Here is a 14,162-nt window from a genome sequence, read left to right on the forward strand (position 1 = left end):
CTGCTGTCTTGTATAAATTTATGTTCATAGAATTCACACACAATTCAAACAATCATAATCACCACATTATGAAAACTTACCATGAAATTCAATTACATCAGGATTTAAGAATTGTTATGTTTGGGAGGGAAGGTTGTATACATTACTGGGTAATATTTTCCGTAATATTTTCATGTCTTGTAATTTTGAATGTAGTAATTTTTGTTTTGTAGTAGGGAGGTTCTAGTGAGATCATAGAACAGTTATTGGCAGTTATTATTTCATATTTAGCTTGTTTCATCCATTATATTAATAATGAAATTAATTTTATCTGTCTTGGTTACTAATTAAAGTTCTCTTCTCTTTCTCTGGCTGGAATTTGAAATTATATAGATGTAATTATACTGCCTTTCATGCGTTTTGTCAGGCTCCATCTTAGTGACAGACTGTTGCAATTCTAATTTGTTCATCAAGCTAAGGGCTCATACACCACTATTTGGTTATACCACTTTTTAAATTCGATGATACGTAGTGTGTAATCATACATTAACTAATGAAAAAATTAAATGTCTTCATGATTATTAATTTATTGTTAATTTTTTTTTATACAAGAGGTTTTTATTAGATAAGGATAGTAAAGAATATGTATTAAAGGCAGGTAAATGCATTCAGGTGTTGATTCCCCAGACCAATCTGAATGGCAGAACAGACTTAACTGGATGATCGAGATTCTCTTATTCCTATGCTCTAAAATGTGAACGTGATGAAGTCCCACAAACATCACATTAATGAATGCCCATATAAATTTGCATCAGGTGATGTTGGTTCAGGACTAAAACCATATTTTTGTCTTATTCTAGGATGGCATTTTTAAATCTTATCTGAAAGTTGAGTACTTCCTATCCCCCAGAAACCATCTTGTCACAATCCCTGCCATTTTGGGAACGCCCATGCTGGAGAACATAAAATGTTTAAGCTTTGAAATTTTCCATTCAGATACAACCTGACATGGGGACACCTTGCAGTTTAGTGCTTTTCTTCAAGGCAGCTCCAAAATTGTCTTGTAACAGCATCAGTGTGAATTACTGATTAGTAACTGGTACAGTTCTGTGTTATAAAATCACATCCATTCTGAACTGGGTTCTGAATACGAGTTCCTTCGCTTATAAAATATTCCGCCCGGGTGAAGTAAGATATTTATCCTGTCAGTCTGAGCTCCATTTGGTTTCCATTTACCTGTCAGCAGTCATTCACTGCTTCTGAAGAGATCATTAGCAACATTTTGTCTTTGAGATACCTGCTGCTTTTTCGAAGCACTGGAAAATGTGGTTCCAAATCTGTGTTTCTGAATGGACTTCCAGATGATAATCACAAAAAAAAACTTCTTTTGTATTAGATTAGGTGGTAGAGCAATGTCATTCCTGATTGTGGTATTAACTTGACCATATTCTCAATGCTTTAAACTGAATGATTAGTTTGAAGTCTGTTTAAAACATTCAGCTTCTGTTGCCCTGCTAAGAACAATTAAAATGATTAGCAATTGATCTTTGCTGGGGTATCTCAATTAATCTCTTTAAAATTTTATATATTTCCTGCCTGTCCAATGCCAAAATGTCAACTTTTTTTAAAAGAATCCTTACAATGTGGAAGCAGATCATTTGGCCCATTGAGTCCACATCAACCCTCCAAAGAGCATCCCACCCAGACCCACCCTCCTACCCTATGCATGATTTTACCATGGCCAATCCACCTAACCTGTATATCTTTGGACTGTGGGAAGAAACCAGAGCTCCTAGAGGAAACCCACACTGGCATAGGGAGATGTGCAAACTCCATGCAGACAGGTGCCCAAGAGGTGGAACTGAACCCAGCTCCCTAGAGCTGTGAGGCAGCAGTGCTGATTACTGAGCCACCATGCCACATTCTTGATGTTACCTGCTGATCTCTTTGCAGAGTGTAAAATAAAATACATTTGGGCTTCATCTCAGAAAGTCAATCATCGTCTTTTTCAGTCAATTCCATTTAGATCCAAATTTTGCAAAAAACTTTAAGAAATTGTGGTCATTTTGTTATAATTGTTGAACTGTTACTATGAGAAACTGAATTCACTGGACTGCACCTGTCTTTTTTTGACATGGTACGTTCTTTAAAAAGACGCGCCAAAATTCAACAACTTTCATTTCTACGCAAGCTTTAATGGAGTAAAAAGTCCCAAGTGCTTCATGAAAGCATAACCAGACAATCATTGACATTATGAAGGAAAGCAAAAATCCGTGTTTCAAAGACTGCTCTACGCTGAGTTAGCTCATCTCAACTGGGATAACAATGAGATATATTGCTTTTACTCTTGATCCAGTGAGGGATAAATTTGAAGCAAATAGTCAATTACCAGGAGTATATTTCAATCCATGCACCAAATGAAACAATGCAAATTGTGTATGAGATAAAATTGTGATTCTACTCAAGTATTAAAGTCTAAAGCAATATTAGCTAATTTGTTTCAACTTTATGCTCATAGCCACAAGGGGAAAAGTTAATTGAGTAGTGTCTGTTTGAGAAGTCCCTGAATATTGAACATTTCAGTTGATAGAAAGTTGATTTGTCTCTCTGGGAACCCTACAGAACAAACTGTAGTTGAAGCTTGTTTCATGGTTCAAATTAATTAGCCAATCATATGTTTATTTGTCTGATAAGCCTAGACTGTTATGGATGAGCCTAATCTCCTTTTTTGACAAGCTTGGACCATCCAGTACAAATAAAGATTTGGAATACAATCCCTGAGAACTGTAGAAGAAAGCCTTAATCAAAGGCGGGGAGCAATTATCAAGAGAATGGCTGTGTTAGTCTGTTCTATGTACGTATAGCTACTTTAATGCTACATAATATTGATTAGATTTACTCAATTTCAAAATCATTATTAATTTTTTCCTTTTGCTAAATAAGTCTTTCTCCATTTCCCAGCATTTCAAGATTATTTCCCTGTTGGCACACTAGAGACCATACATTTAAAAAAAAGCAATAAGTTGATTGTTGCAAATTTACTTGATGCCTGTTATTTTAATTTTTTTAAATTAATTTGTGGGGAATGGGTGTTGTTGGCCGGCCAGCATTTATTGCCCATCCCTCGTTGCCCTTGAGAAGATGGTGGTGAGCCTTCTTGAACCATTGTAATCCATGTCTAGTGGGTTGACCCACAATCCCATTCAGGAGGGAATTCTAGGATTTTGACCCAGCAACAGTGAAGGAATGGTGATGTATTTCCAAGTCAGGATGGTGAGTGACTTGGAGGGGAACTTTCAGATGGTCCTATGTATCTGCTGTCCTTGTCCTTCTATATGGAAGCTGTAGTTGGTTTGGAAGGCGCTGTCTAAGGATCTTTGGTGATTTTCTGCGGTGCATCTTCTAGATGGTATATGTTGCTATTACTGACAATTGGTGGTGGAGAGAGTGGATGTTTCTGGATGTGGTGCCAATCAAGCAGGCTGTTTTGTCCTGGATGGTGTCTATCTTAGAGTCATACAGCACTGAAAAAGACCCTTCGGTTCAATCAGTCCATGCCAACCATAATCTCAAGCTAAACCAGTCCCGCCTGCCTTTTCATGGCCCATATATTTTAAACATTGCAACTGTACCCACATCTACCACATCCTCAGGAAGTTCATTCCACACATGAACCACACTCTGTTAAAAATTTGCCCCTCATGTCTTTTTTAAATCTCTCTTCTCTCACCTTAAAAATGTGCCCCTTAGTTTTGAAACCCCCATCCTAGGGAAAAGATGGCTACCATTAATTCTATCTATACCCCTCATTATTTTATAAACCTCTATAAGGTCGCCTCTCAACCTCCTACGCTCCAGTGAAAAACATCCCAGCCTATCCAGCCTTTCTTTATAACCCAAACCTTTCATACCCGGCAACATCCTGGTATATCTCTTCTGAACCCTCTCCAGTTTAACAATATCCTTCCTATAACTGGGCAACCAGAAATGGACACAGTATTCCAGAACGGGCCGCATCAACGTCCTGTACAACTTCAACATGACTTCCAAACTCCTATACTCAAAAGACTGAGCAATGATGGCAAGTGTACCAAATGCCCTTTTAACCACCCTGCCTTTATGTGATGCAAACTTCAAAGAAATATGTACCTGCACCCCTATGTTCTACAACACTACCCAAGGCCCCATCATTAATTATATAAGCCCTACTCTCGTTAGTTGTACCGAAATGCAATACCTCACACTTATCCTGATTGAACTCTATCTGCCATTTTTCAGCTCATTGACCCATTTAATCAAGTTTCCTTTGTAATCTTAGAAAACTTTCTTCACTGTTGTTGGAGCTGCACCCATTCAGACAAGTGGGGAGTATCCATCACATTCCTGACTTTTACCTTGTAGATTGTGGACAGGCTTTGGGGAGTCAGGAGGTGAGTCACTCACTGCAGTATTGCTAATGTCTGACCTGTTCTTATAGCCAATGTGTTTATGTGGATGAGTCCAGTGGAGTTTCTGGTCAGTGGTAACTCCAAGGATGTTGATGGTGAGGAATTTGCCATTGAATGTCAAGGAGTGGTGATTAGATTGACTTTTATTGGAGATGGTCATTGCTTGGCATATGTGTGGCCTGCATATTACTTGTCAACCAAAGCCTGGATATTGTCCAGATCTGGTTGCATTTGAACATGGATTGCTTCAGTACCTGAGGAGTCACGAATGGTGCTGAACATTGTGCAGTCATTGGCGAACATCCCCATTTCTGACCTTATGATGGAGAGAAGGTCATTGATGAAGCAGCTGAAGATGTTTGGATCTAGGACACTATCCTGAGGGACTCTTGCAGAGATGTCCTGGAGCCAAAATCACTGACCTCCAGCAACCATAACCGTCTTCCTATGTGCGAGGTATGACTACAACCAGTGGAGAGTTTACCGCCTGATCCCCATTGATTCCAGTTATGCCAGGACTCTTTGATGCCACACTTGGTCAAATGTGGCTTTGATGTAAAGAACTGTCACTCGCACCTCACTTGTGGAATTCAGCTCTTTTGCCCATGTTAGAACCAAGGCTGTAATGAGCCTATGGCAAGTGTACTATGGCAAGAGCCTAATGTACTAAAAGAGGTGATGGGGGAAATAGCAAATGCACGAGTAATTATTTACCAAAATTCACTGGACTCTGGGGTGGTTCCCACAGATTGGAAAACAGCCAATGTGACGTCATTGTTTAAAAAAGGAAGTAGACAAAAAGCAGGTAACTATAGGCCAATTAGCTTAACTTCGGTAGTGGGGAAAATGCTTGAATCTATCATTAAGGAAGAAATAGCAAGACATCTGGATATAAATTGTCCCATTGGGAACACCCAGCATGGGTTCATGAAGGGTAGGTCATGTTTAACTAATTTGGTGGAATTCTTTGAGGACATTACTTGGATGGTGGACAATTGGGAACCTGTGGATGTGGTGTATCTGGATTTTCAGAAGGCATTTGACAAGGTGCCACACCAAAGGCTGCTACATCAGATAAAGTTGCATGGTATGACAGGTAATGTATTGGCATGGATAGAGGATTGGTTGACTAGTAGAAAACAAAGAGTAGGGGTAAATGGGTGTTTTTCTGGTTGGCGGTCAGTGGCTAGTGGTGTGCCTCAGGGATCAGTGTTGGGACCACAATTGTTTACAATTTACATAGATGATTTGGAATTGGGGACTAAGTGTGATGTGTCAAAATTTGCAGATGACACTAAGATGAGTGGTAGAGCAAAGTGTGCAGAGGACACTGAAAGTCTGCAGAGGGATATAGATAGTCTAAGTGAGTGGGCAAAGGTCTGGCAAATGGAGTACAATGTTGATAAGTGTGAGGTCATCCATTTTGGTAGGAATAACAGCAAATTGGACTGTGTTTTAAATGGTAAAAACTTGCAACACGCTGCTGTGCAGAGGGACTTGGGTGTCCTTGTGCATGAATCGCTAAAAGTAGGATTGCAGGTGCAGCAGGTAATTAAAAAGACAAATGGAATTTTGTCTGTCATTGCTAGAGGGATGGAGTTTAAAAACAGGGAGGCTATGCTGCAGCTGTATAGGGTCCTGGTGAGGCCACACCTGGAGTACTGCCTGCAGTTTTGGTCTCCTTACTTGAGAAGGGATATACAGGCACTGAACGGGGTGCAGAGGAGATTCACTCGGTTGATTCCAGAGTTGAGAGGGTTGGATTATGAGGAGAGACTGAGTAGGCTGGGATTGTACTCACTGGAATTCAGAAGAATGAGGGGAGATCGTATAGAAACATATAAGATTATGAAGGGAATAGATAAGGTGGAGGCAGGGAGGTTGTTTCCGCTAGCAGGTGAAACTAGGACTAGGGGGCGTAGCCTCAAAATAAAGGGAAGCAGATGTAGGACTGAGGTCAGGAGGAACTTCTTCACCCAAAGGGTTGTGAATCTGTGGAACTCCCTGCCCAGTGAAGCGGTTGAAGCTACCTCGCTGAATGTGTTTAAGGCAAGGCTAGATAAATTTTTGAACAGTAAAGGAATTAAGAGTTATGGTGTGTGGACGGGTAAGTGGAGCTGAGTCTCAAAAAGATCAGCCATGATCTTATTAAATGGCGGGGCAGGCTCGAGGGGCCAGATGGCCTACTCGTGCTCCTAGTTCTTATGTTCTTACGAGGCCAGGAGCTGAATGGCCCTGGCAGAACTCAAACCGTGTGTCACTGAGCAGGTGCCGCTTGATAGGATTATTGATGACACCTTCCATCACTTTACTGATGATTGAGAGTAGACTGTTGGGCCAGTAATTGGCTGGTTTGGATTTGTCCTCCTTTTTATTACACAACATACTTGGGCAATTGTCCACATTGTAAGGTAGATACAGGGGACCACAGAAGAGGCTGAAATGCATAATCCATTCAGCACTTCTGGCTGAAGATGCTTTAGCCTTTTCTTTTGCACTAATGTGTTGGGGCTCTTCCATCATTGAGGATGGGGATATTTGTGTAGCCTCCTCCTCCAGTGGGTTGTTTAATTGTCCACCATCATTCAAGATTGGATATGGCAGGATGGCAGAGCTTAAATCTGATCTGTTGCTGTGGGATTGCTTAGTTCTGTCTGCCAGTTGCTGCAATATGATGCTTGGCATGCGAGTAGTCCTGTGTAGTAGCTTCTCCAGGTTGATACCTCATTTTCAGGTATGCCTGATGCTGTTCCTTGCATGTCCTCCTGCACTCTTCATTGAACCAGGGTTGATCCCCTGGCTTGATAGTAATGATAGACCCGGCGATATGCCAGTTTGTAAAGTTGTGGATTATGATGGAGTACAATTCTGCCGCTGTTGATGGCCCACACTGCCTTACGGATTCACAGTCTAAAGTTACTAGATTTGTTCAAAGTCTGTTCCATTTAGTACAGTAATAATATCACACAATGTGAACGTGGGATTTCGCCTCCACAAGGATTGTGTGGTGGTCACTCTTAGTGATACAGTCATGGACAGATGAATCTGCAGCTGGCAAATTGGTAAGGTTGAGGTCAAATATGCTTTTCCCTCTTGTTGGTTCCCTCACCACACGCCGCAGACCCAGTTTCACAGCTCTGTCCTTTAGGACCTGACCAGCTCGATCAGTTATCCAAGGCCCCCTCCCAGGTCCCAGCCCCTGAATTCATTTAAATATGTACGCACGAATTTCAGTGGTGCATGCACTGGTGTCAGCAAATGCAGCCCGAAAGAACTTTACTTTTAATAAATTTTTATGATGTGCTGAAGGATATATCTCCTGACGTGTAAATTAATTGGAAATTCGGCTTTAATTTTTTATTAGATAAGCTAATTCTGTTTTAAGATTGTTTGGTAGTTTATATTTAAATATCGTCAATGCGAGACATATAAGGTGAGGTATATAAGGTTATAAGGTGAGACAACATGGAGGTTTCAAAAGGATGTTATGGAGAAGAAACTACAGATATGGTGTAAATTAAATAATATCAATAAACCTGAAGGATTAATTTGAGATAAGCCTAGATCCTGGTGTTGTGTTTCAGTGCATCATTGCATATGACCTGTAACTCAAATAAGTTCTACTGTTATTTATGTGCCTGACATGAACAATTCCAATGGCATTGCAAACACAGTTTAGCAAGTTGAAAAATAAAACACTTAAACTATTAATTTTCGTAGATACAGTCTGAGAGCAAGGACCAGGTGCTAAAGGATTCTTTTCCTGAGGAGCCCTTGTACCAGATGACATTACATTGTTTTTTAAATGTTTTGTGCATTGGATAAGCAAGGCATCATGATCCATGCCAGATGTCATCGGCCAGATGCCTATGTTTGCGATGAGCATTCATAAAGTTGAGGGTTTCTGGAAAATGTTAATCATGCTTCCTATAGGAGAATCTCTAATTTGTATGTTGGGGAATCCTGTATGACAGATGCTATTTCAGGCACTTTTCACATGGTAATTATTTGAAGATGTTTACTGCAAGATTGTAGTAGCCAAGGTACTAAGCCAAAAGTAGCAATTTCTGAAGAAGGGTCTAGGCCCGAAACGTCAGCCTTCCTGCTCCTGTGATGCTGTTTGGCCTGCTGTGTTCATCCAGCTCTACACCTTGTTATCTCAGATTCTCCAGCATCTGCAGTTCCTACTATCTTGGTAGCCAGGTTTTCAGATGGTGCCACAGAGGATTTCATGAAGCAAGTGAATAGTATGTAGGATCCAAATCCTCAGTGGTGCTAGCCAGATATCCAGGCAACTACCTCAGGAGCAATGGACTGAGTTGGCAGAATATGTGAATGACATGAGTATGGTCTTCAAGGCCAGGCTGCAGTGCAGGAAATGTAACTAAGATGTCCACCACTTCACATCTCTTTCACATTTCACATAAGCTTTCATTATCCTTGCTCCTGCAGACACAATATTTATATTTCCTTCCGTTTCTGCTTGCACAACTAGATGCTAAACTGCCCAACAAAGTCAAAAGATACATGTTCACCATTTCCACTCTTCTTGAAGGGAAAACATACACGCAGGGAGTATACAAGTTTAAGAAGAGGTCCTGCCATGATGCAAGCAGTGTGTTTGAGTAAATTTTCCTTGCTCAACTGAACTTTCTATTCACACAGCATGACATTCTACTGATGCGTAGTGCAGCCATCCTTTACCCATTACTTTTGTAGGCTAACTCTGGTCCCTCTCCCTTCTTTCTAGGTCCTTCAGCAATGTCAGTTCAGGCTGTGGCAGACAGGAGGAGGCGAATCCTTCTGAAGATACACCATCATTTGCTTTCATCCTTTCAGGCACCAGCACAGTATTGGTAACCCCGTGTATTGTATATGGTGAGTTAGAGGGCGCTGTACAAGGTAATTCACCAAGCAAATGCAAGAAGCAATAGGTTAGCCTGAGAAACAGTACATTAGGGGTGGAAGGGTGCCAGTGTATTTCCTGGCTCTGCTGAAGAGGACAGAGATGCAGACTTCAGGGATTCAGCAGAATGATGATTTCTGTGTGTCATTACCACAGAGCTTCTGCAGCATATGGAGGAGTTTATTCCCAGATGGTGTAGTGTTCTAGTGGATGGCATTGAAATTCTGCAGTCATCCATTCAGCATGCAGTTATCTCTGTAGGTTCTGCAGCTGGGCCCTACATGTCAATCTGTGACTGCTTTTTAGCATGTTTACTTTCAATTTTTGTGAAGACCTGAGTCCCCTCAGCTACTCAGCAACTGCAGGCAGAAAGACCTTGTTTCTTCTGCTGATTCTACTCTTGGTCACTAAAAGTGCCGCAAAAGATTTTGGGAGCCATTTCGCTTCCTAAGTTTGGTCATCTTCTCTGCAGTGTAATATATGCCTTTTATCATCACCTTTGCCAATCAGAACAATTGAAAAAAAAATCCGTAAGAGTGCTGAAAACAAAAAATACTGGAGATTACAGTGGGTCAGGCAGCATGCATGGAGAGAAACCAAGCTGACATTTTGAGGCTAGATGACTCTTCATCAGAGCTGAAGTGAAGTGTGGAGGAGGCAGCATTTATGCAATAGTGGGGATGCTGGGGAAATGGTGGAGTGCTGGGGGAGAAAGGATGTTGATAGTTCAGATTAAGTGATCAGAATGTGAGAATGGCAGAACAATGGTGTGTCTAACAGCCAGACAAGAAAGAACAGAAAGTCCCACTGGGGTGGAGGGAGGGGAGAGAGGAGATGGTGATTGAGAATGTAACAAGTAAAGCTGAAAAGAAAGGGAAGGAATGAGAGTGGTTTTGCAAACTGAAGGTGTTCATCTCGATATTGAGCCCAGAAGGTTGTAAAGTGCCTAGTTTGAGGATGAGATGTTGCTCCTGTAGTTTTCGCTGTGATTCACTGGAGCATTGCAGCATGCGAAGGACAGACAAGTGGGCACGTGAGCAGGATGCTGTGTGAAATTGTCCGGCTAAAGGAAGGTCTGGGTCATGCGTGCGTACAGACTGGAGGTGTTCTGCAAAACAGTCAGCCAGTCTACGTTTGGTTTCTCCAATGTAGAGTAGGCCACATTGGGTGCAGCGTATACAATACACAAGATTGGAGAACGTACAGGTGAAATGCTGCTTCACCTGGAAGAACTGTTTAGGTCCTTGGATGGTGAGCAGGGAGGAGATGAAGGGGTAGGTGTTGCACCTTCTGTGGAAAGGTGCCATGGGAAGGTGGGTTGGTATTGGTGATCAGGGAATGGACGAGGGCTATCCCGGAGGGAATAGTCCCTGCAAAATGCAAACAAGGGAGTGAGGGGAAAATGTGTTTGGTGGTAGCATTCTGCTGGAGTTTCCTGAAATGGTGGAGAATGATTCTTTGAATGCAGAGTCTGGTGGGATGAAAGTGAGGGGAAGGACACCTGATCACGCTATTGTGAGTGATGGGAAGGAGCAAAGGCAGAAGCATAGGTGATAGGTTGGATGAGGTTGAGGACCCTGTCAACCACAGTGGGTGGGAAGCCATGGTCATGGAAGAAGGAAGCCATATCAGCATCCCTGTTTTGAAAGGTGACATCATCCCTGTTTTGAAAGGTGACATCATCCAAATAGAAACGATGAAGGTGAAGGCAATGGGAGAATGGGATGGAATCCTTGCAGGATGTGGGTGTGAAGAGCTGTAGTGAAAGTAGTTTTGGGAGTCAGTGGTTTTGTAGTCATCCTAAAATTATATTACGCATTCAATGCACTTCACTACCAGAACAGCTGCATTGTTATTTTTGATGCAATGGGAGAGGGGAGAGAGTTGTCAATGATGTATAGTTCTGGTTTTCACTATACACTCAACACAGATTTGAAAAGTAATTTTTTTCTGCAGTGTTGTTCACACGCATAACTGTTGAGATACAAAGTATTCACATTGTATTATCTGTATCTCTGGATCTCCATTTAGGAGTTGTTTGCTACCAGTTTTGCTTCTTGTTTTTTCAATGCATTTCATTTTTAAATGTGCACAATATTGGCAGGTAACTTGATGATATGAATGGCATAAAATTCAACTTTCTAAATCATGCCTTTCTGGCTTGGTGATTGTAATATCTCCTGAAGAAATGGAATGGAGAACTAATTTTAAAAACCGTAGGAACTGAATCAAGTGGTCTATAGTGATCTATTAGTGTAGCTACTGGCATTGGAAATTGTGCCTTAGCTGGGTAATGGTACAATGAGGATGCATAATGCTTCAGCAATGATTCTGTATTTGAAACTAATATTCATGATTCTCAACAACTACAACGTTATCCCCAGTACGCCTTGTTCGCCATATCTTCTGTATTACCCCTAAAGTCAGTCAATTGTTTTGTCATACATTTAGCGAACTAACTTTTGAACAGTGAGTGGTGAGAAGCCTATATGCATGCGTTTATAACACATTAGTACCTAATCTCACCTCATTGATTTGCAGCTTGCTATTCTGGGTAGGAACTAGATGATGACAATACCCTACATGAAAGTCAGTGCAGGAACCTGGCAGCTCCAGTTAGACATTTGCTCCTCTGGGTTTCCAATTTGGACATCACCCAAGGGTGGGTGAGAGCCATTGAGGGAGGATGTTGCATGCAGTAATGAAACTGGTAGACCATGAGTTTGAGTTGAGTGAGTGCAAGGTGGCAGAGAGAACATGGAGGCACTGACCCTCATGGATCACAGAAAGTCACTAATCTTCCTGCACTGATGGGCATTTCTCCACACCATGGATATTACATTGACATAGTGGCGAATTTGGACTAGGCTCGCAATCTCTGGTATCATGATCTCCTTTGGTGGTGCAGAAGAAAGAATTCCACCTCCGTTCACCACCCCAACCACTAGGACCTCCATGACCCTGTTAGTGAAGTGGGGTAGCACCTTCACTTCCTGAACAAACTCTGGGGCAATTCTTCACACATAGGAACAGTGAAGGGCAGCTCCTAACTAACAGCACTTGACCTGGTGGACAGCTGCATTTCAGAAATGCCATCAGGGTAGGAACCGCAGGAAGTCCCGGCTGTGAAAAGTAGTTCTTTCTTTTCTGGTAAGGACACAATAACACGAGCCGGGCACTTTAGAGGCAAGTTGCATACATAATGAAGAAATCTACCGAAAATTGTATGAAATAACATGTTAGAGCTCTCAGAGAGAAACCCTCCAGAAATTGACATTTAGCTGACCTGTAGTCTCTTTATTTAGGAAAACTTTGTTTTGGTCTTATTAATCGGGTTGAAAGTAATCTAAGAATTCCTTTTAGATCTTAACTAGAAGTGGTTTCTACTCATTACTTATGAATGCCAGATGACAAAGTACTGAATTCTCTTAAGATATGTTTTTATGTTGTCGTGATTTCAGTCAGGTTGGAGCTTTGTTGGCAGTCCTGTTTAATATAATACTGAACAGAAATTATCTCTGAAGCTGGCAACTCATTTTGAATGTAAGTGGCAAAGAAGGAATAGGAGCTAGTTGATTACTTCCATTAAAAGTTAAAGAAATCTGGATAATGTGTTTGAGGTAGTAGGAACTGCAGATGCTGGAGAATCTGAGATAACAAGGTGTAGAGCTGGATGAACACAGCAGGCCAAGCAGCATCATAGGAGCAGGAAGGGTCTAGACCCTTCATCAGAAAAACTGTGTTTGGTTCCTTCAGAATCTTAGTTCATTCATGTCGAAACCGAAAGCCCTGAAGAGGATTGATAACATGACATTGTTGGCCTGATCTTTTGAGTACCGAAGACTTGTGTTGTATGCTTTACTGTGAGCCTTCCTGTGTTGCATCAGATCAACATGGAGCTGTTACTTCCAACCATTCAACGCTATATGGGGCCTACTTCTCTGATAAAACTGGACTACATCAGCCCCAATCACATTAGTAACTGTATCATTGCATCATGACAACTTCCAGAAAATTGGACGTTGAGGTGAAAGACTATTTGTGCCTGGTTATGCTCAGTCTGGATAGTTGGCAAATCGTACTTCATTCTATTAGGTATATGGGTTCCGCTCATTTACACCCTGGAAAATTCAGAAATCTGATAAACCTGAATTGTGCTGCTACCTTGCCAAACTGAATTTTCTAGCTCTGCTGAAAAGTGTTTGTTGTCTAGTCCAGTCATGTGGCTACATAACCCCATTGTTAATATTACAGGTTTCCTTTATTTTCCTCATTTCTTGAAAGCAGCTTATGATTGGCAAGATGAGTGCATTGGCTGTTTTCTTAGACCTGTAGGTCTTAGAATGCTCACTGATGTTTTTCATTGCTTTTACTTTAGTCTTTTCAAATTTGGCTTGGCAATGTGAACAGTGGCTTTGGACTGCAGGAAGCAAGTTGTGTTTTAAAAAAAGGGACAAACAAGCTGTTGTTTGTGAAGCCAGGCCTGAAAGTTAATTGTAGGTTGTTTCTTAATCAAATTGGTTCACAGATGCTTAGAAACCAGGGAAAGCAGAATGTTTAACCAGATAAAAGATGTTTGACCACTAATGAGTTTAGTACCTGACAATTGGTACCAGCAAGTCTGGGAGATGATGGTCAAACAGAAGGAGGGCGTGGAGAGTGTGAACTGGGTTTTTGGACCGTGTTCCTGGGCAGTTTCAGAGATAGTAGGAACTGCAGATGCTGGAGAATCTGAGATATACAAGGTGTAGAGCTGGATGAACACAGGCCAAGCAGCATCAGAGGAGCAGGAAGGCTGACATTTCGGGCCGAGACCCTTCTTCAGAAAT

General features: G+C 41.5%; 1 protein-coding gene across 1 annotated transcript in view; it reads left to right on the forward strand.

The window, feature by feature from the left end:
* The first annotated feature begins 7,466 nt into the window (after window positions 1–7,466).
* The window catches only part of LOC125485733 (LHFPL tetraspan subfamily member 3 protein-like), an 83,241-nt gene continuing 76,545 nt past the window's right edge, over window positions 7,467–14,162 (forward strand). The window contains exons 1-2 of the mRNA XM_048609964.1: window positions 7,467–7,489; window positions 9,178–9,305. Of these exons, the coding sequence (XP_048465921.1) occupies window positions 7,467–7,489; window positions 9,178–9,305 (151 nt within the window). The remainder of the gene's footprint in view (window positions 7,490–9,177; window positions 9,306–14,162) is intronic.

The sequence above is a fragment of the Rhincodon typus genome, chromosome 22, assembly GCF_021869965.1.
Source record: "Rhincodon typus isolate 14 chromosome 22, sRhiTyp1.1, whole genome shotgun sequence".
Lineage (NCBI taxonomy): Eukaryota > Metazoa > Chordata > Chondrichthyes > Orectolobiformes > Rhincodontidae > Rhincodon > Rhincodon typus.